This window comes from Cygnus olor, chromosome 3, assembly GCF_009769625.2.
Source record: "Cygnus olor isolate bCygOlo1 chromosome 3, bCygOlo1.pri.v2, whole genome shotgun sequence".
In the NCBI taxonomy this organism is placed as follows: Eukaryota; Metazoa; Chordata; class Aves; order Anseriformes; family Anatidae; genus Cygnus; species Cygnus olor.
Window position 1 is genome coordinate 58,987,432 of NC_049171.1, and position 23,448 is coordinate 59,010,879.

The 23,448-nt window shown below is 37.9% G+C and overlaps 1 protein-coding gene and 1 non-coding gene across 3 annotated transcripts in view; one reads left to right on the forward strand and one right to left on the reverse strand.

Moving 5' to 3' along the window:
• Window positions 1-522: 522 nt before the first annotated feature.
• The window catches only part of AKAP7 (A-kinase anchoring protein 7), a 90,930-nt gene continuing 68,004 nt past the window's right edge, over window positions 523-23,448 (forward strand). For both annotated transcript variants that reach the window (XR_005818362.1, XM_040552388.1), the window contains exons 1-5: window positions 523-694; window positions 3,051-3,206; window positions 4,175-4,320; window positions 8,774-8,910; window positions 14,083-14,243. Coding sequence is in view for 1 of the 2 variants with exons in the window: in XM_040552388.1 (XP_040408322.1) it covers window positions 538-694; window positions 3,051-3,206; window positions 4,175-4,320; window positions 8,774-8,910; window positions 14,083-14,243 (757 nt within the window). In the remaining variant the exon portion in view is untranslated. The remainder of the gene's footprint in view (window positions 695-3,050; window positions 3,207-4,174; window positions 4,321-8,773; window positions 8,911-14,082; window positions 14,244-23,448) is intronic.
• Window positions 16,808-16,879, reverse strand: TRNAQ-UUG. Its single transcript has one exon. It is a non-coding gene; the product is annotated as a tRNA-Gln (tRNA).

Below are 23,448 nucleotides of genomic sequence, written 5' to 3' on the forward strand. Positions count from 1 at the left end.
GGCGTTCTGTTTAGCCGAGAAATTTTGGTAAAATAAGAGTGAAAACAACAAATGGACATAACATATATGAAATGTACATTACATATATGGGATGTACATGACATATATGAGATATACATTACATATATCAGATGTACGTGACAGATACGAGACGTATGTGACATATACGAGATGTACACAACAACAAATGTACATCTCGTGTCAGGACACGCCATCTGGATGCCTCCACCGCGTACAGGGCAGCTGGACAACAGCCCACCGCAGAGTATAAGCTGCAGGAAGACCACAAGGCACAACGCGCTCCCAAAACCCGGCCAGGGAAGCCTCGGTCCCCTCCGCACCGCCATGAGGGCCGCCCCCTGGGCGGGACAGCGGCGGGGCGGGGAGCACCGACATGGCGGCCCACCCCCGCCCCTCCCGCCATGCCCCACGCGGGGCTCCGTGCGCGGAGCACGCCGGGGGCTGTAGTTCCGGGGGAGCGCCGGGCCCCGTCCCCCGGCCGTCCCGCAGCGGGGCGCCCCGCCGTCCCCGCCGGGCATGCAGCGGCTGCTGCGCCGCCTGCTCCCCGCGCTGCGCCCCGCGCTGCGCCCCCGCGCCCTCCCGGCCCCGCCGCGGCCCATGGCGCTGCGCCCGGCGGCGGCGGCAGCGGGGGGCGGCGGGTCCCCCCCCGCTGGGTCCCCTCCCCGGGAGCACGGTGAGGAGGCGGCCGGAGGGAGGCGGGGAGGGAGGGGAGGCGGCCGGGCCGGGCTCGGCACCCCCGCGCCGTCCCGGGGCTGCGGCCCGTGTAACGGGACCGGGCGGGCTCCAGGGGACGCCCGGGCCTGATCCAGCCGGCCTCGGGCGGGCAGCTGGAAAGTAATAAAACGTGCTTTACGGCTCCCCGCTTGGTGTGCTTCGCTTTACGAGCTACGTGTATCTTTTTTTTTTTTTTTTTTTTCATGGTTATTTTTTATTTCCTGCTGGAACAGATGGCTCGTGGAGATCAGGAAGCACTTAAAGACAAATATGGGGATAACGTGGATGCCTGCTCGTATATAAACCCCAGGCAATATCATTAAACGTGCAGTTAAAAAGAGTTTATCCTACAATAGCTTGGTGATCAAGGAGCTCCTACTTCTTGGGTTACTTAGGTCTCAGATTACCTGCATTATGTCAGGAATCCTGAAAAGTTTTGTTTTCACCTTGTTTTAGTAACTAGGATACAATTTTTGGGCTTTGTTGCTGCTTTCTGCGGTATTTTATGCCAGGAAAGGGGTGGGATGAGGCTTTTTGCCCGGGTCTCAGCGCGTGTTCAGAAGCAGTGCCCCTTCAGATGAGCCGACCCCTTGGAGAAGGGGCATTGCTGGCGGCCGGCTGTGCCGCTGCCGTGCCCACCTGCCCCTGTGAGCAGGCAGAAATGTGCGGGGTGGCTCAGGTGTATGGCTTTTCGTGCAGACATCTGCAATATACACCCCTCAGATTTATGCGAGCCCCGGCCTGCAGCTGATGCTACCATGACAGATCCCTTTTGCTCTCAGCTGGGCACGATTCCGCATTTCGGGATCTCGCTGATAACTTCTGTGCCCCAGACCGACCTAACTGGTTGCCAGTTTCATGGATTTTTGTTTTGCCCCTCGCTTTGCGATCTCTTTGAAGGAGAAAACATTGTTTTCTGTGTGCTGGTAGATCAACAGCAACAATCTGTTGCGTAAGCTTCAATGTATATGTTAAGTAATAAATTTATTATTGCTTTAGCATCTCTTTGTTGCACATAGTTTTTAGTGTCTACAGGGGGAACAAGCAACCAGTCTAAATAGTTTGCTGCTTTTTAGTTAGCCTGTGGCACAAAGTTAGGTGTCAGATCACAACCACAGAGTGATTTATGCCTCCCTACTTTAGGCTGGAGTGAATTGGCATTGAACCAGCTTGTTCTTTTACTTATCATCCCTAGCATAAAGTGATAAACACACACATACACAAAAAAAACACCCTGTAGGGTGCTAATAGCCCAGGCTGGGTCTGTACCATTGATTTTACACAGATAGTGCAGCTTTGCATGGCACAAGAAAATAATATGCACTTTCACTGCCAAATTTCCCCCTTGGGCCAGATTTGGACTATCTGCACTGGTCACAAGAGGAGCTTTGAAAGTGTGTTGTCTGTAGTAATGAGCTGTCCTGGGATAAACTGCAATTCTGACATAAGGCTTCTGCCACTACAGTAATCCCATTGTGGAGTTGTCCCAGAAGAATATTGCTGGATGTTTGGTTACGTGCACATTTTCTGTTGCTAGAGGAGATTTTGATTTTTTATTTCTTGAGGTATAGCTTAGCACACAGCTATTAGCGTTTACTGATGCAGAAATATGAAGCAAATATAGGGAAATGACTGCATAATTAGTACTCTTGGGGAAAAAAGGCCTTTTTGGAAACTTGTTAGTAGAGTTTGTTCTGTCATTGTGGTATTTTTCTGAGATTCATGTTTATACATGCAAGATGAATTTAGATGTGCATTGATTCCTTCTTAAATGCTATTAGTTTCTAGAACAGGTTGAAATCGTTGCTGTCTATAACATGTTAATACTGTGTGGGAGATGCAGGAATAGAATAATCATCTCATTCTTGCATGATGTAGTCAGCTGAGAATTCTTTGTTTTATCAGGAATTGTAGGATTCCCTTTGTGCTCCTCCATGCCTCATTTTCAGTGTGTTTACACTGCAAGTCATTTGCCAGTGTTTATCTGCATTGAATTTCATATGCCACTGCTGTTATCTAGAGTGAACTTTACATGATATGTAAAGGCTTACTGTTTTATACTTGGTCATAACTGTCCTCTTTGCACGTAATTAATTGCATTTACTTAGAACTGAACAAGAACAAGTTACTAAACATAGAAAGCTAAATTCACTTTTTATGCTATGCCACATCGAGTGTTGAAGTCCTTTTGCTGATATGTTGATAAGGAAATGCTGGTAAATAGAGGAATTTTTAAATTGTATATTGCTTGTGTATAATGCCACTTGGCTGTTTATATTGAAAACTCAGACCCAGTGTCTTAAAATATATTACAGATGGGCTGGAAAATGTACAGCAGAAGAAGAAAATCTTTGCCGAGATTAAAAAAACGACAAAACAGAGAAAAAAGCCATGTCCGTCTGCTGACTCAGTAGACTCTCTGATGGCAGAAATGCCGTTTGCCAACACAGATATTGAAGATGAATTTGCTAGTAAGTAAATTTAAACAGAAAGAGTGTTTGTGGTTCTTGGTTCTGCCTGTTGGAGTGCACAGGTGGGCTGTGTGCGTGGGGTGGTGGAGCTCCTGCAAGCAGTATCAAGTCTGGTGTATCCGTTGTTAGTAGGCAGTCCTGCAGGTACATGAGTGTATTAAAAATTTACTATTTTATGATCCGTTGCAAGAACGAGTTGCAGAATAAAGACATCTTGTATGTCTATTTGCATTACTGCATGCAAACTTTTCAGTTGATGGCTTGCAGCTGATGGTTGGAAGAGCTGTCTTCCAACATGTGTGTTACCAGCATGTAGCTATAAATTAGTGCACCTGACGTTGGACAGTGGATGACCGCATTCTGGTCAGCTTATGGATGTGTATCACTCCACGTGGTGGGAGAGGGTCTGCAAAGTCTTGAGGAAATAAGCTGGGAGGAAAGTAATGTATGGTACAGAGAAGAACTGAGCGCATGCACTTTTCTTTCTGTGGGAAGGAGTCTTTGGGAAAGGAGACAGACAGTAGGTCTTGTTTGGATTAAATCTTCTTCTGGGCTGGGTTTGTTCCATGAACTATAGGTTGGCCAGTCCTAGTCTATTGCAACCTTTTCCTTTAATGATCCTGTGTATGATCTTGTTTTGAAGTCACGTCCATTTTCATGTGTGGATAGTTGCAGGCCAAGTCCACTGCAGAGAGTTGACAAAATGAAACATGGGAGTAGCTTGGAAGCTGTGTTAGCAGTTTATGAGCCCTGCTTGGAGGTAGACGCTTTTATTTCAAGTATGGTACTCCACCTGCGTGACTGTTAATTCAGGTTGGAGTAGGATCCCAATCAGACAGTTCAGTGCATGGGTAGATCAGATGCTTCAGTCAGTTGACTGTAGGCAGCTCCTGTAGGCATGATATTATGTGTATCTTTGTTCTGATTTGTCCATATGATGATTTTTTTTATTCTTTTTTTCTTTTCAGTGCATGAAACCTCTGAAGTAAATACAGAAAAGAAAAGAAAGAGGACTACTGGAAGGGAAATTCCAGAAGGCAGTGAGAGAAAGAAGAAAAAGAAAAAACAGTATCAGCCAAATTATTTCATTTCTATTCCAATTACTAATCCAGAGGTGATGTTCTTTATGATTGTAATTTGGTATAACCAGAATTACTTCAACAGCTATATGTGTTTGTAAGAAGAGAGGTTTATATTTATCTTTTTGTTCAGTTTTATGGATTTCATACTGTTTTGATTGAGGCTGGCTTAGATTTCCCCTCTGCACTTTTCCAGTATTGTGTATTTTGTCATTCATTTAGAATAAGGAAGAGAGACATTTCATTTAATAGGAAAAACTCTGCATTATTTTTAGCTCTGCTTATAGGTAGGAATCTAAATTTGGATCTGTTGTTGTTTTAACTAGGCATTTTGCAGTTTAAAAGGTTTCCAGTAAAATAGATCATCTTATTTAAAATTCAAACAAGCTGTTGTTTTAGTGACAAGCTGTTTAAATGGATTCAAGAAGTGCAGTGGACTTTTGAAGAACATGTATTTTCCTATAGTTGGCATATGTTGTCTCATTTAACCTAACAGTGAACAAAGATGATGTTTTTATGTGCTGTGGGATGTGTCTGATACAGCTTTGGCATCTTTTGTGTCTTCAGCAAGGAAAGTAGGCATGTTATGTTTAAAAAGTTAAAAACAACAGTTTACCACCATTTCCAAATTTAGATTTATATTTTAATATCAGAAGCTATATCTTTCAGGTGATTTTTAACACATTCTACATCTGTACTGTTTTCAGAGAAAGTCAAAGATTGAGAGAATCTGAAGTGAAAATGATGTAATCTAGATTTGAAAGTTACGATGCAGTCTTTGATGCTTCAAAAACATTGTGTGAAGAAGAGATTGCAGAGGCTGTCTTCTTCCTCTTCAGAATAGATCTCAGATAGCCTGACACAAATATTTTTAATGCCATCTCGGTCTGAAATGGCTTTTCTTCCTGCCTCTTCCATGATTTAACAGCAACAATTAATGTAAGGGTTATATAATCTGATCATTGAGAATTGCTTCTCACAATTGTTATGTTGAATTGCTGGCCGAGTAGAAAAAAATCTTAACTAAACGTTCATTTTTATATGCCCTGTATTGTTTACAAAGGTAAAGGAACAACTCTAAATCTCAGAGCATTTGGGAATTCCAAGACTTTGCTAAAAAGTTTTGTTTATACTTGCCTCAGATGTAGAGTTGTTATGAAAGTAGAAAATACATGTTGGAATTTGTATAGGCAACATTAGCCAAAATGTAGACTTAAGACACCTGGCTTCTTGATAGCCAGAGGGGATCTGGTAATTACTAGTAGCATTTCATTTAGTAAGGAGAGGTCTTTCCTTTGTGAGGATCTAATTTTATTTCAGTGAAGTGTTTTAGGCATTACTACTCTTCCTTCATATTTTATATATGCTTTTAAGCTTTACACAACCATTTTGTAGTAAGGAATATTCCTGGAACATTTAATGAACTGTTCCTGCTGGAAATTAAACATTTTCCTTGCTTTCATTTTAATTATGTTTCAAATCTTCAAAAGTAAAATGAGGTATTCCATTAATTTGGGATTTATATTTAACATTTTATTGGTTCTGTAAGAATAATTAAATGTTATCACTTGGTAAGTTAGTCTTTCGGGTTCTTCCAGTCTTGATTATAATTTCAATTAGTCTGTTAAATCTTTAAAGCTCACAGTATTCACTTCCCAGTAGCGATCTTGCAGTAAGCAGAACCATTATTTTATTACTCTTTGGAATAACATATCCCAGGGAATGGGAGAGGTTACCTTGAAATCACTATTTCAGTCCTTTTTTGGGGAGACTTTTTAAAAATAATCTGAGAGGAGAATGATTGAGTATGATCTGCCCTCAGACGTTTCTTTTTGGAAATGAAAGTTAGGAAATCTCAGGTTAAATGAAGTTGTTGTCAGCATGACAGCAGTTGAAATATAACATAAAATTTCATAAGATAATGTAAATAGCAAGTTAAAGCAATTTAAAGTTCTCATTCGTGCATGGGCTATAACTAGGTATTACAAAGATTCAGGAAGAGTCCTAGCTAGCTTGATTAAAATTCAGTGCTCTCAGCTGTTAAATGCACCTTGGATTTATCGAAGAGAACAGAATCAGTCTGAAGTCGTGACAGCACAGCTAAGCTCTAGCTGTTGTATTACATTTTGATCACATAAGTTCTGGGAAAACACACTAAAAATAAATTCCTGAATTCACAAAAATGGATTTGAAAAGTTCTTTTTTCCCTTCTTTCTGTACAATCTCAACGTGGATCATATAGAATGTAGTTGCTCCAGCCAGAGAACACGATCAGTCGTCTTTCTATTTTGCTGTTACCAAGAAGGCAGCTCATTTTATACTTCTCTGCTGGGTTCAACAACAGCTTGTCTCTGGACCTGCTAACTGTCCATCTTTGGAATTAATCTTCTTCCAAAGGTGCGTTATTCATTAGGTTTTAGCTTGTCAGAGGTCCTAATTTCCTACGGTGTTTTGTGGAATTGTTGGTGAAATTAGAGCCTTGAAAGAAAGTGCTTGTGTTACAGGCTGCAGTGTGAGTATGGCAATTACCTGTTCTTTGAGATCTGACAGATGATGAATAAATATATGCATATTTTTTAGGCAGTCAACCCCCGATAACTGAAAATCAGCCACAGCATGTGTTCTTTCTTGCCCGAGCTAGAACTGAGCTATAGGAGGGACCTGGGGGTAGTGCAGGGAGTTTAGGAAATGAGTAGGAAGAGATTTGGAAGTACTACTGAAGGAAACTGTATGGGTGAGGGAAAGCGGAGTGTTGGCTGAATAACTGAACGCTGAGTAATACTGATCTTTTTCTGAGCTAGGATATGGTTTTATCACTGTGATAACACAGTTCCAAACCTGTTTAATGTATACACACCCTTCAGAATACTTACACATATATATTTTTTTTCCTTTGCCAGCTCTCAGGTACAAATTAAATTTAGAAATAGTAGTCAAAAATAGTTGAAAATGGAATGAAACTGCAATTGTTATGATAGAGCATTTCATTTTTTTTTTTCTTTACCAGGGTAATTGCATTTGCTTTAGTTTATAAACTTAAATAATTATGCAGTCAATACACTGTAGCTATCAGGGATTGTGTTTACCAGTTTCTTGTGTAAACATGGGTTACATTTCTCCTGCATCTTAGACTACAATAGAAGCGTCATGTATCTATGATAATTTCTGACTGTGGAGGAAATGGTCTTATTACAACAAGAGTTATAATCAGAATGCTGGTGCAATTTTCTTCATGTGTCTCGTACTACAGAGACACTTCTGATTTTGTAGATGCCATATTACTTTTTTTCTGGCAAGTGGCTTTTCTTTTCTCCTTTCCATCCTTCCTGGAGTTGGTCCTCTTCAGCTATAACTTGTTTTTATTTATATGGTGCTTTACCTTAAATAAATAAAGTGCTACTAGATATATTAGGTAAAACTCCTGCATGGCAAAACTCATCATAAGAACGTGGGTCACAGAAGTGCTGACCACTCTCATTATAGTATACTTTTCCAGGAAATTTGTGTGTTAATTATCATGAGCAGAGTAACTCAATTATAGCTTTTTTTTAGCCTAACAGCTACTTGTGCTTGTTATAAAAATTAATATATATAGTATATTCGTTAAGCATTTACCAATGAGTTTCAAATAAAAATCAGATTCAAGTTTTCTACATGCTTCTTTTAGACTATATACCCCAAAGCTGATTTGACTGTAATATCTTTGCTTACCATCGTTTAGAAATAACTCATTTTGTCATGTGGTCAAGGTTATTGGATTTGATGTAATTTCCACTAATATATTCAAGCATTCATGGATGTTTTTTAAAACTACTATAATACAAGTATCATAACTGCAAGCACAGTAAGCAATTTGGATACAATTTATAAAGCATGTATAGCTATACAAATAATTTTAATTGAAGAAAAATGTGAACCAAACACTTTTAAAGAAAAAGACTGGTGGTGTTAGAACTGTATAGGTGTTACAGAGATTCATTAAAATGTTTGAAGAGAGTATATAAATTATGCAATCTTTTGGACAGTATGATCAGAATTGTAAATCTCCACAAATAACTTACTATTTGCCTGTTTCATATGTGCCTGATACTGCAAAGACCTCTTTACCTTATCAGACACTTGTCTGCTCATAGCAGTATACATGTTTAGCAGACAGTAGAGAAGCTCCCTGAAGAAGCCTCTGATCTGGACTACTGGCAGTGTAAAATTGGATGATTTTAATCTGTTCCGGGAATTTATCATTGTACGGAACCTAACTCCTGTTAAGATGTGATGGGAAATGTCCTGCTATTTGTTAATCCCTGCATTTGTGCCCACTATGAGTTTACTCAGGCCAATTAGCACAGCTTTATCAGAGGATAAAACTTCCTTCTGCTAGGATGGTTTCTACATAAACATTTGACTTCAGTTTGTGCACTTTCTTGTTCGCTCGCATTACGGGATGCAGTAATTGCTAACTGCTGTTTCTGTGCCTGTCTGTCGTTCCAGATTACTGATGGTATTCGGGCCGTCCAAGATGCAATAATACAAAAGGATCATAGGCTTTCCAAAGCAATGGTTCGCTGCGGCTCGTTGCATGTCACCATGTTGGTGATGCATTTATCCGGTGAAGAAGAAATTGGCATGTAGGTATTTTGGTGTTAAATATATAAAAGTAGTTCTGTTGGAGGAGTTCGTAAAAAGACTAGGAGGGGTAACTGATGCTTGTTTTTTGTCATCCCTAAATTACTAGAGCTACTGAACGTTTAATTCATGTTGTTCTTAAGCTGCTGATCTTAATATCAGCTATTTTCCTAACTTATGGTATGTCATAAGCTCTGCACAAAGTACTCTTTTTGTTTCCTTACATTTTTCATAACTGTGTGCTGAACTTGCATGCGCAAATCTCATGTTCGCTAAAGTAGTTATTTCAAAACAATGTTTTGTTGTGGGGGACGTTGAACAGATCAACAGAGGAGCTTTCAGAATTTCGTAGCTCAGCAGATATTATAGGCCAAATTAGTAACTGTCACTGAAAGACCTCAATGAAATAAGCCTTAGCTGCAAGGTAATGCCTCATGCAGTTAGTTTTTAATGCCTCTAAATGAATTTGTTATACTCAAAATTTAAGTACATTAAAAGAGAGGTGTTCATTAGACCTTATCAAAAGTACAATTTTTATATTGCTTCAGTGAAATAGCTGAGTTTTTGCTCATAAAGAAGTCCTAACAGTCATGGAAAAGGCTATGTGTTATGTGATGTTATCATGTATAAGTGTCGAATGTGACTATTTGCTTTATAAAAAATGCAGTTCTTTGATGGCTTTTACTGTTTATCACATGCCGTATAGCTCTCCGACAAGCCTACGTTAAAGTACAAGTTCCATGGTTAACATGAAGAAATTCAGACTTTTAAGTCTATGCGGCTATAGTTTATGAATGTTTAGAATAATAGTTTTTGTGTCTAGCTGTACGTTTGACTTGAAAACATACTTCATGTTTCATAGTCCTGCTTCACACAGACTTTCCTGGCAGTTTCTATTGCGATGTGGTGCCCAGTAGCTTGCGTATGTGATGTCTGTATGTGTACATGGTAATTGCAGGATTGAGATCACAAACACTTGGGTACCTGTAACGTGTTAATTAAAATGCTGATAAATGGCCTGCTGGCATTATACCGACATCTGGGAATCCTCCATTGCTTATGTATCAATTTTGAAGGGAATTGGTAATGAATCAAAAGTCCTTATATTGTAGCTTTGTGAAAGAAAAGCATTACTTTTACATCTCCCCAAGAGGAGTTCTTTCAGGGGGCTTCCGTCATCTATATATCATAGTGGTTTTCTCTGCAGTATTAGAAGACATGCAGTCCGTATACTGAATTACCTAGATTAAATAATGAACAAGTACAGTGAGACATTGCTTGGGTTATGGTCACACAGTTACAAAATAATGTGTATAATAAGTGTGTGCATTGAATCGTTTTTCCCCCCGAAGGTTTTGCTGTTAAAGTACAGATTGCTCATAGGAAAGCCAGAATCCAAGGTGGAATGTGAAAACAATTAGTAGAAGTTATTTTGGCTGAAAGCATTTATCACACCTAAAAATAATGAGATATCAATGTATCTAAATCAATTGCCCTGCTTGTTTTTTCACACGTTTCCTTGAATGTTGTAATATTGAATCATTGAGGCAGCTGTGCTCTCACCTCTTTTGTGAGGTTACAAATCTGTCGGCTTCTTCCTCCAACACCGCTCTGAAGGGAGAGACACAGACAGCCAGGAGCAGGAAATCGAAAGGAGAGCAAAGGATTCTAGATCTGCTGGGCTCCCTCTCCTCTCCATGTTCCTTTTGTCTCCTGGAGTCAGCACACAAGCTTCCTCCTTCTCTGGTTGATGAGTGAACTTTGGTAGCACCTGAAAATCGGAGAGAACAATCACCAACTGTGTGAACACTTTTTTTTTTTTTTTTAAGGGTTTTAAGTATGAACTTTTGAAAAAGGGAGTGTGAGAGGATACCTCAAAGGCAAGTATGCCTCCTCATGACTGGAGTCGTGAATTGTGTATCAGAATGAATATTGGCAAGTTCAGTATTCTTGGCTACATCCTTTGCAGCTCTCTCTGTCCAGCTGCCACTTGGGCACTTACTCATGGAGTTCTTCTCTGCCTCTCCCAGCAGAACTCCACAGTCCAGGCATGCAGGAGCTGTCCTCTAGTCAGCAGCAGCTTCCCCGGGGATTCACCCCTTTCCTGGCCAGGTGCCTACTACAGGTATCTAGCTCAGCTATCCTCAGGTTGCATTTCTATTATATGGAATTCTTACTTTTCTCATAACTGATGTTTTCTGCTTAATATTGTGAGAACTTGAAGAGTTAAAACTTGAATTTTCCTTTCCTTGCATCACCAATTTTTGATACCACATTAATGGAATTAAATCAAGATCCAGACTGGCAAAAGAACCTGTGTGTAATGTCAGGTGACAGTAATTCCCCAAACAAAGGGCAACTAGTCAACTAGACTTATTCTAAGAGTTCACAGATCCGAAAGTTTGGATGCGTTAAGTTACGTAGATATCTACAGTTTTTATACTGTATATGTACAATAGTGCTTCTGTCTGTATAGAAATGAAATGTGTTGAATGCTATTTGAAGTCCAAACGCATGATAAGAATGTTCTAAACATAACATTCAGTTCAGCACAAAGCTCTTTGTATGGTGTTTTAGTACATACAGCTTTTGCCTTGGAAATAGAAGATCTGCATTTTAGGTTTCTCCTTCTAAGGGAATCCAGACCTGCAATTTGCATGGGAATTTTCTAACTCATGGGCTGTAGTCTAGCTTTCGTCAGCACACGTTACATCTGTTTTTATAGGACTGCATGAAATCAAGAATGTGAGGTTTAAAATAACATAAAGAAAACAAGCAAAAAAGAGTCATGACAGCACACCCTTCAAGCAGAGCAGTTGTAGTCCATGCTAACTGCATGTCTTTTATCCATTTACTTTAATGTCAAATGCATTTGTAGCATACTTGGGATCTGGTATTAGAAATTAGGATACCAGCCTTCGCAGTAAGTGCCTTCATTAACAGACTACAGCGTTAAGTTCCTTTTGCTTGTTACTTGTCAAAGACTGTGAATCTAACCTTTTTATTATACATATGAAAGCTATTGAATTCTAAAGTAACAGTTCAGAAATTTCTGAGAAGAAGCTACACCAAACAAATGCTATAATGTTTACATTAGAACAATATGGAAAACAAGAAGCACTGCTTCTGTGACCCTTGTTTGTATACACTTAGAATATACTGCCTTTTTAAAATTTTTTTCCTTTTCTAGTTTGAAGCAAAATGCATGTAAGCTCTTTTGTTATGTTTGTGGGGTAGTTGCACTGAGTGTAATTACTGTTTGGCATTGTAAGTACTATTTGGTATGGAATAAGAAGAAAATACCACTGTTGTGTTCATTGCTGTTGAATTCAGCGGAAACGTTTGTCCTTTGTGCTTTATTCTTACAAAGCAATTGTCAGTTGTTATAAAACGATTGATGGAAAAAGAAAAATACGAAATATTCTCAATAGAGCTGACAACAATTTTTTAAAAAATAGTGTATTTAAAGATTATTAAAAAAAAAGTAGAGCTAAATCTTCAGTGACAACAGTGCTAAACTGAAAACACACTGCTCTGTCTGAGTTGACCTTTCATAAACCTCACCAACTGGAGTTGGGCTGGTCAGTGAGTTCTGCAGCACACCCTACAGTATGGAAATACAAATCTTTATTCAGTTAGGGACCAGAGCTTTCTATGGCTGTCTGTGTACCAGTTCAGAGATGTAAAAAATCCAGAGAGGGGTATTAGGGCACAATTCATTACTTAAAAACCCACTGAAGTTTTTGATACTGTTTATTTGTAATATCTGTACTTATTTTGGAATGATTTTCAGGTTCATGTCAGTAAATAAATACAGAAATAATAATCTGTGAAATAATCGTGACAGGTATAATCAGTATTAGATGGTGTTTTTGAAAAGTCTTGAAGTATAGCAGACCTGGAAGGCACTCAGAACAATCTTGTCTTAAGGTGATGAAGGTGGCAGAGATAATGCTCAAAAAGAAATATCTTTGCCAAGGAACAAGTAATAGCATTGTTGCTTAAAGTGATGATACAGGAGCTAAAATACTTCCACTTTGTAGATTAAAGTCATAAGAAAAACCACAGGAGAACAATATCAATCAAAGATTTTTTGTCATGTACTCAACATGCTTTCTTAACCTGGTCTTGATTTCAATTAACTGCATGGTTCTCATCAAGACTCTGTCTTGTTAAACATAATGGAAAAGTGAGTAGAGTTGTTTGTATATGTACAGGATTAAAAAATAGATATACTTCAGAAATCATGATGATGGCTTTCATCCAGTTACTGTAGAAAGAGTAAAATAAACCCTCGAGAGTTTTTAATCTGTTACTGCCATCTAGCGTTGATAAAGTCAACATTGGTTTAGTGAAAAGTTTAAATTTAGTTTCACTGAGTAGAACTGAAAACTTGGAGCATGCGAGAGATTTTTAGAAGACACTAAGAATATATATATTTTTTCCTCATGAATCATTTCAAAACAAGTACATGTACTTAATAGGGCTAATTAAAATGATTATTAAAAGGTTACCAGGTTTGCTACAGTTTAAGTTACATGTAGATTACGTGTGCATGCTACTCCTCTCTTAAAGAAAGTAAGCATTAATTTAGATGGTACCTCTTTTCCTGATAGCTCTCAATGAGCTTAATAGTAATTTCCATCTAATTCCATCTAATTTTATCATTATACATATATTACATATAAAATGTCACTAACCTCTGTTTACAGTATTAAGTAATATTCTGTAGTAGGTTTGAATGAAGTAGAGTCTTAGAGTGTCCCACTGAGATGTGAGGAGATGAACAAAAGTAGGCTACTTTCAGAATGGAAAACCAAATGCTTCTGAATTAGCATCTTACTAAAATGGTATGCGCAGAGTAATGGAAATATTGTCATCTTATTATCTAGTCACCTTGAGAATTGAGAGAAATTCTTTCAAGGAATTGTGCCTGCTGCTAAGTCTGCTTTGTAGTTTCCATGATTTTACAACGGGGCGTATGAACCAGTTTCCCATTATAAAATGATGAGAGTAGTACTGACTGCATTGATAGGAAGTAGTGCAAAAGTACCCGAGTAGCTAATAAACTAATACTAATAAAGCTTTCTGAAACTTTTGTATGGAAGGATTAATAGAAATGTAAACATTAATATATTTGACTTTCACACAGATATTTTCTTTCTTCTTGACAGAGCAGTTGATGCTCTTTCAAACAGCAAGGATTTTGTAGAAGATCTCCTAAAAGGAAAAACAGTGGACTTGTCTTTTCAAGGAATTGATCATTTCAAAAATGAAGTTGGATTTGTGAAGTTGACAGAAAATGATCATACAGCTATACTTACAGAAATAGCAGGTAAAAAAGTTATTTCTTACACATTGTGAAAACAGGCTGAGAGAGTTGGGGTTGCTCAGCCTGGAGAAGAAAAGGCCCAGGGGAGACATTACAGTGGCCTTCCAGTGCCTAAAGGGGGCCTACAGGAAAGATCGGGAGGGACTCTTTGTCAGGGGGTGTAATGATAGGACAAGGAGTAATGGCTTTACACTAAAAAAGGGTAGATTTAGATTAGATATTAGGACGAAATCCTTTACTCTGAGGGTGGTACGAAGTGTGAGAACAGGCTGCCCGGAGAAGCTGTGGATGCCCCATCCCTGGAAGTGCTCAAGGCCAGGCTGGATGAGGCTTTGGGCAACCTTGTCTAGTGGAAGGTGTCCCCTGCCCATGGAAGGGGGGTTGGAACTGGATGGTCTTTAAGGTCCCTTCCAACCCAAACCATTCTGTGATTCTATGATTCTGTGATATAGGTGCACCTGCATGTGCACTAACTCTCAGTTCTGTCTTAGCAGTGGAGCTAAGGCTGCTTCATTTGCCAGTCAGGTAAAATGCATCCAAAATATAGTTCTCAAGTCAGTAGGAATATATAAATTAAAAGGCATATAAATATCAGCTGAGTAACAGTAGACAGTATGTAGATCAAACCAAGGTACAGTGGAGTTTTATCTGTGTACAAGACTGTACTTAAATTATGTTGTTTACAGATATTAAAGGAAAATTATCAGTAAACAGTACTGTCTGTAATTCACCAGTGTCCTTTAAAACTATCCCAGCAATTCCAGCTATTCTTTGAAAAGACTCTTTAAAAGAGTTTTTCAGTATTGATGAATCATCTTTTGTGTTCTGTGGAATGTGAGGTCACACCATTTTTTAATAGTGCAATAACCCATATCAGGCATTTTGCAGAACAGCAAAAACTACTGTTGTCACGCTACATCTTGTGCAGTCCAGTACAGAGAAAAAACGGAGAAAGTCTTCATTAATACAGTGCTTTATCTAGCAGTTCATTAGGTTAATTTTTGAAGTGCATTTCCAAAATGTTTAGTATTTTTTAACTTACATTTTGAAGAGAGGTTGAAGAGAAGAGTGAGAGAGAGCTTTCCAGCTTACCAAATTGCTTATGTTATGATTAGGTGATGCCTTCTTATTTTAAGCAGTGTTTGATAGAGAAGTATTTCTAATATTAATTATGGTAGGAATTGAGCAGTACTTACAGTTCCAGAGAGGCTTTGGTTGTCAAATAATACCATAATTATTTTAGGGATTTAATGTACCAAGTATTTTTTCAGTCATTTGGAAGATACGCTTCCTCATCCTTGTCTTTGAGTTTGTCTTTAGATTTCTTTTAAAGGTGACAGAATACTGTGTGTACGCTGTTTTATGAACAGTGAGAGTTCATGCATAAGCTGAGTTCCCTTTCAGTACCTCTTAAGAAAGGAGATGAATGGTTTCTGTTAGTCACTGACTTTTGATTTTAAGGATTTATATTAAATTATTAAGAACTCTAAAACAACTGAAGTTGCTAGACTCAGACAGCCAAACATCTTTTGGCTTCAGGAAATAAAGAAGTTTTTATAAGTGATTTACTATACATTTTAGACCAGTTAGACGGATTTTTATCAGAATACTTGGTAAAAGATGAGGTCAGATTTCAACTTTTGTTTTATGTTTGAAGGTCCTTCCCAGTGGATGAACTCATGGTACAGTCAAATTCAGCAAACAAGCAAACCTATGTTTTCTAAAGTATAACTACTGGTACTCATTGGTGAACTTTCTTTGCTTATATTAGAACTACAGCTGTGTATTACTGTTTTCATTAAACATTGCTCTTTAGTGAAAACGTTTATTATTTTAGTGCTTACTTTTGCCAACTGAATGGAGTGTTTCTTGCCTTAGGACTGTCTTTTAGTTTGTAGACTTATACAATGACACTTGTTTCATCCAGATTTGATTCTGAAACAGGGTAGGGAGCTGAACATTGCCAGAAGAAAATGGTAAAATGGCCAAAAGTGTTAAATGGATATGACTTAGCATATTCTTTCCTAACATTTCTTTACTGGCTGTCAGAACTGTAACTTCTCAATTGCTGCTGATTTCAAAATATCTTTTGTTGCTTTCTTGGAAGTGCTGGTATTATTTCATAACAGGTAGCCTATATTTTGTGAAAGCAAATTCAGCTATATGTTGATACTTAAGCCAGGAAAAAGTTTTCAGGTTTATAATCACTGGATATCAAATATTATACAAGTTTTTCAAAAGTTAGCTTAGTTGCATGTTAAATTATTGGAAAAACGGAGGAGGAAAATAAACGCACTAAATGTTTTCAGTCTATGTCTTCATTAAGACTGAATTGGAAAGACTTTAATATAAGTAACCTGGTTAAATAGATAAATTGTTAATACACATATATCACAGAATCATCCAGGTTGGAAGAGACCTCCAAGATCATCTAGGCCAACCTTTGACCTAACACTGACAAGTCCTCCACTAAACCATAACACTAAGCTCTACATCTGAACATCTTTTAAAGACTTCCAGGGGTGGTGACTGAACCACTTCCCGGGGCTAAAGGGAAACATCCCCACAGGTTCTGCTGAGGCTTGAACTCAGATCACTGGATTCAAAGTCCAGAGTGCTGCCCATTACACCACAGAACCAATTCTGTGGCCAAGAGTAATTTTGATCCTGTAGCTCACAAGACTGTAACCACTGTTTATCATTTAGTACTGCGTAGCCTGGCAAGGATAAGCAATTTAATTGATAAGTGAAGGCACCCCACACAGAGCACTTCGCAGGAAAGGGCTTGTTCCTTCAAGGTAGTGTGATTTAAAATAGTAAATAATATTAAACGAATCTCTGTGAACTCTTCAAAACTGCTGAGGCAAATGGGAGTCGTTAGGGTCCCCCCATCTCCCAAATGTATCACATATATAGTTCCTTTAGCATAATTATGCAATTACAGGGCTAATTACAGCACATTTACTTTGCAAGCAGTTTTTACAGAGCGTTAGCGGACAGTCCTCTAGTGGCCAAAACTCCTACTATGGGTAGTGTATTTTGGAAAAGATGGAATTATAACAGTGTTGATCTGAATGTTTTTAAAATCCTGCAAAATTTAAATAACGATGTATACATTTTTTCCAATCACATCCACAAATTAGGAAAAAAGTAAAAATGTCATCGGAAATTAGGATTTTCTTGTGGTCAGTGGAGGGTAGATGTATAATAAAAATGGTATTTTTCAATTTTTCATCTCCAATAGTAACCGCCTCCTTTGTGTATAAATGAGAACTAGGTATGATAAGAAGGGAAATGCATTGTAATCATCCTTCCTCTGCCTTGATGAATGAAATGAAATCAGATGTTATGGGTAGAGTGCAGGGAATTTTAGGCTGGCAGACTGTGATTGTCTAAAATATTATCCCTATTACTATGGAGAATCAGAGAGCAAGATAGAAAGATGCAGTAGAAACTGAATGAGAAGTCTGTGTCTTGCTACCCACAGAATTTTCCTGAACTGGAAAAAAGGCGATCCTGGTTTGCAGGTTCTTCGTCTGTTATATTTCATGGTTGAGTTTTATAACACTTACACAATATGATAGAACTACTTACTGTCAGAAAAGAACTTCTTGAACTTTTCCTAACGTTTACAGCAAACAGCAATTTGTATTGACGTTGTTGTAGCAAAACAATAGGCTTGAATATGAGGCAAATCACGAAGCATCTAGTGTAATGAACCTACTTTCCTTACTGTCCAACCTTTTCTAGTTGACTATACAGACGCTAAGCATACAGCTACTAAAAAAAAAAAAAGTTCACAATTGTGCTAAATAACTGTTTTCTGAAAAAAAAGGCTAAATTCCTTGAGGCACAGTGACATTTTACATGATCCTTCACACGCAGCAAGAATCATCTTGCCTTTAAAAAAAAATAAATAAAAAATTGTGGAACTTTCAAAATGTAGTAACATACCATATGGATGCTAGAGCTGAGGCATTCTTTTTTTTTTGGCTGTCAGGAAGTGTTTTTAGTACCTGCACAGGAAGTTGCAAGTACATTAAATGAAACTATTATTTGTCTCCACTTAACAGTATTGCTTTGTAGATGGCATGAAAGGATAATATTAATGGCGGAGTTTTAAAAATTCTGGTAAGCTTTAATTCTCTTTCTACTTGGAAGCTCTTATTTTACTGAATGTTCATTTGTTCATTCAGCTTCATGCTGCACATAGTATATGACTTTTTTGTATGAATTGTCTTATCACAGTTTGAGTGCTCTGCTTCTCTCCTTCTGAAGTGGAAACACCTTGGAAACACCTAACACAGCCTTTCCTTATGACTATGGAAAATCTGAATTTTCTTGTCATTTTTCTCCTGGACATGATTATACAGCTTATAGAGGGCTTTACGAAGGATAAACCCACGTTTGATTCTGTGATATACCAGCTTCAATTTTTCTCCTCCTATATTAGTTCCTCTTTTGTTGTTTTCCCTGTATGTTTTTCATGTCACTTTTCTTAGCTTGGTGTTCTTTTTAACCATCATTTCTAGACACCACGCTTTCTGCTTTAGACTCTAATCTTAGGAACCATTGTCTCCCCCACCCCCTTTGTTATTAAAATCTCATTTCCTAACCTTTCTTTTTTCCTTCATTCTGCAGCTTACAATTACTTAAATATTTTTTCTCTTACTTTTTTAGCATTTTTATGTATTTGTGGCATGCGTTTTGTTTGATCGGGATTGATTCTTCTTAGGCTCACCTGTGTGAACTTTTATCTACAAGTGCTAAAATTGTGTTCTGTCATCGTAGAACTGTGCTCTGTTATACTCTTGCATGTTTTTGAGTTCAGAATGTCTAGAACACAATGTCTTGAATTAAATCTGAGTATGTTCCACATATTTTCTGAGTTCGTGTTTAGTTGGAATTTTGTGATCTTAGTGTTGTTTTTCAAGTCCTAGTGAGGCTTTCAAGGTCTGAAATATAAAGAAAAATCCTGACACAGCTTATTGACAGAATTTATAATAGGAATGTTTTTTCTTTGATGTTTTTCTACATTTTCTTCACTCTGATTTCTTTTGTTTGAGTATGCCCTATTTTTGGAATATGCTCTTTCCCTCTCTAATACAGTCACTGTATTCCAATCATAGTTGTTGACCTTTAGCTTGTATTATAGCCATTGAAAAGAGTGGATGAGTATTTTTTTGTTATTTTAACTTCTGGGACTGATAATGTTACCTTTTGCTGGTTTGGATATATTGGATGCTTCATCTGACAGGTTGCACAGGCCCAACAATGGATTTTTTTAATGCTTATGTTATCAGCAAAATGAGTCCAATAAAAATGATCACATATTTCATCTATAGTTGTTCTCCTTGTATATTAGAGATCGTATTTTGCTGCACTGCTCCGCTTATATACCATGTAGTACTTTCTGAACTGTACTTGAAATAATAAATACATTCTAATGTAAAGAAGCACATTAGCAAAAATGTACCATTTAGTTTGTTTTCTGTAATACATTTCATATATTCATTCAAAAACAGGCCGTATGTCAAAAATATGCCTAGCATTCCTGCTTTGTGGATAGTATCCTGAATACATGATTTTAGGGACACAGCTGCCAGAGACAATACCAGAAACTCTTTGCTGCTGGGATGCTGATACCAGGATCTGTATGACGAGTGCTGCTCACAGCCTACTGCTGTGATGCTATATATGTTTGACATAAACTAATTGTTGAAAATTTATTCTCTTTGTCTAGTACAGCTTGTCTGTGATATAACTTGTGTCCCTGGAAAACTAGTTTTAAAACTGAAGCTTACAGAAATTAAAAAAGATACAGTATTGCTGGTAGGTTGTTAATCATTTTGTTGTTATCCATGGAGCAGTAAAGAGAGATCACTCATGTAGTTGGTTTGATTTTTGGCAAGAACTAATCTTAGTTTATTACAGAATCACTGTTCTACTACTTCAAAATTATACATGGTTTCTCTTGTACTCTAAAGTGAATTCTGACTTAACCTGTTATTTTGTTTCCTGTGAGGATGTTGAAAGAAAAATATGGATAACACTAGAAAATATATTAAGTTCAAATTAGCTTTCTGTCAGATAACTCTCTTAGTTCCATAAATTACATGGAAATTTGATACTGATAGTGTCTGGATATGGTAAAATATTATAATGGTAAGTGCATGTCTGGTAATACCAATGTAAATAAAAGTTTGTCGGAGGCAAAAGTTAAGGAAAAGCAGCATTAATATGGATCTTCTGTTGTGATTTGCTATTTATTCGCTAGCAATCCATTAACAAACATTAGCATTCTGTAATTATCTACTAGAAATAATGCAATTAGATCTAAAGTGTTAAGTCAGAAGTTTGGAAAGTATTTTAGCACTTTTTGTCCAAGACCTCGTAGAAATCCTGAGCTAAATGGTACACATACAGTCATTTAAACAATAAATAAATCATTTCTTGTGCTTTTCGATACTATGAAATATTTGAAATACTAAGTGAATTTGGGAAATATAACAAATTCTTTGGCTTAAATTTTCATTTTGATAATTACATTAAAAATGCTCTTTGAAGCTGATAAAGTGAGCAGGTGAACCCGTTTTCTTTTTTTAACCATAAGCTTTGCAGTGTTTGGTTATATGAATGAACGATGGAGTTTATGCTCTGACCATTAGAGGGAGCCTGCATTCCATGAACAAGTTACTCTTCTGTTTACGTGGATAACTATTTCATTTGCTTTTGATCCTTTCTTTTTTTAATAAATACTGATTTGTTGGATTAAATATTTTATTTTAATTATAATTACAGAAGGAAGACAAGTAGTCACTTCCTGTCACTGTAGTTTTCTAAAAATGACATTTAGTCTAATCTCACTAAATTGGTTTTCCTAACTGTTGCTACTAGAGAGAGAAATGGAGAGCAAGTCACACTTGCCTGTCAGTTGCTTTACATACATTACAGCTTTACTCAAGCTTAAGTTGGCATTGCCACCATACCAAAGCAGCCTTTATCCCCGTTGTGCTGGGGATTTCTGCAACCACACAGTGAATTCAGACATGGTTAAATTAAACATTTGTCCTTTGCCAGGTAACTTTAACCCATTTAGTTTCCCAGTGCAGTTTACTGAAAAGATGCATGAAAGTCAGCACAAAGGACAGGAGTGGTGGCTGGCATGGGGCTAGAGAGAAGCAGCCTGTTTTGGGAAGGATGACGGTTTATGCACTTCTTTAAAGATTATGTAACCACAATATTTAGCATCTGTTTTAGGGTGAGAGCCTAGAGAAATAGTTTAATTCAGTTAATTTGGTTCACTTCAGTTCCAGATGGCTGAAGCTAAGATAAATGAATTTTGCCTCTTGTCAGTTACTCTTAAGTCGTGTCATACGATGTAGAGTTAGCGTTAGGTCAGAGGTTGGACTCGGTGATCTTGGAGGTCTCTTCGAACCTAGATGATTCTGTGATTCTGTAAAAATTGCAAACTCAAAACTGTTGTAATTTTCCATTAAAATGACTCATTTGTACAAAGTGAACAAAAAGCTGCTAGTCCGAATCCCTAACAATTGTATTGGAAATACCCTGCTGTGGTGGGTTAGATTTTCTTCTAATCCACGTGCCCATGTTAGCTATAGTCCCTGTGAGTGTCTGCAGCAGAACTTCGTAGGTCTGTGTAGAAACTCAGTTCATCCACAGCGCAAAGGGAATCATGCTGTAAAGTTGAAAGTAACCGGCAATGTTTTTCTATCTTAATATAATCATCTGTGTCAGCAAATACATATATACTGAATCGTGCGATGAATATAAACATCAGAAAAATACAAGTGTTTTTGCTGATTTTATTACAAGAGCCAAGACACCTCCCTGCTGGTAGTGTTGAGCATTGTTCATGCCTTTTGATGCTATGTAGTTTTCCGCATGCCTTATTTTTCTAACTAAGCTTTGTGCTACACAACAGTTTTCTTCGTTTTAGGTCCCTTGACCAGACAAATGCTGGCAACAGGCACAAACATTTTAGTGAAGATAAACAATTATCATTAAGGCCTAGTTTATCGCCAGTTAATATTAAGAGTTTGTACTTCCAATCGGTAATAGTTACAAAATACTGATAAGCTCTTGAGCTGGATACTTCGTTAGCTGCAGTGGGCTACGAATGCTGTGACCAGCAGAAGAGGCTGACGTGGGTATGAGGAGCATTGGGCCGGGCCGGGGCCTGGCTCTGGGGTGCCGCACTGGGCCTTTCTTGCCCTTCGGCTCTACGGTGCTTATACTTCACATGAGGTCTTAAAATTTGGGTCCAACTGTGTGGAAGGAGGCCGAAAGAATGGAAAAAAAAAGTCTTTTCAGTTTGATTTGGCTCTATAATAATGGTGTTTTCAGGGAGGTACAGAGAGGGCAGTTAACAAGGGGAAGAATGAGGTTTTACTGGAAGGGAAGACAGGTTGGCAGGGATGAGTGGAGAATCTGTTTGTAAGGCAAGGAGAAGGTTTATCTCCCAGAGGTTTGTTGGCATTTACAGACCGGGTAATCTCTGATTTGCTGTTGTGTCGTCAGGTGGGACTGGAAGCAAAGTTTTCAGTTGTTCCAAGTAATTTATTTAAGTACTAGGGAGATTGAAATATCTACAGTTTGCATAGTTTCTTTTCTTTGCACTTTGATGTCATTGTGACTTTTATTGTCACTTTAACTGTGACATATTTGAAACTAACTGGCAGGCTCTCAATCTGCATATTGATTTCTCCTTGATGGTTTATTGTGAGATAGTTTTGATTGTTAACATCCCTCTGATGTTGCCTGAACACAAACAATTATCTGGGTAAAGGCTGCTGAGCACTGCGCTATTGTTTAATGAAACTGGGTGTGCTGTTCACTATGTTCATTGCCTTCACTCCTCTAAAATACCTTTCAGTGATCTCCACGTTGGTTCTTTAATGCTGAAAATGTTGAGTCCCACGGTCCTTTGAAAACAAGGACAGCAAATGCTTTTGGGTTTTCATTTACATTATTTTGTGTACAGCACTACCAAACACAGAATAACAGTCACTGTAATAAACACCTTATTAAAATGAAGCAATATGATATGTTTTTGAGGAGAATTGAGTTTTATCAAGAAATCTGACATAAGTTTCTATTTCAGTCTAGCACTTTGAACCTTCATACTATCACTGTCTTGTAAGGCTTACCTTACACATTGGCACCTGTGCACAAAGTGTGGATTGCT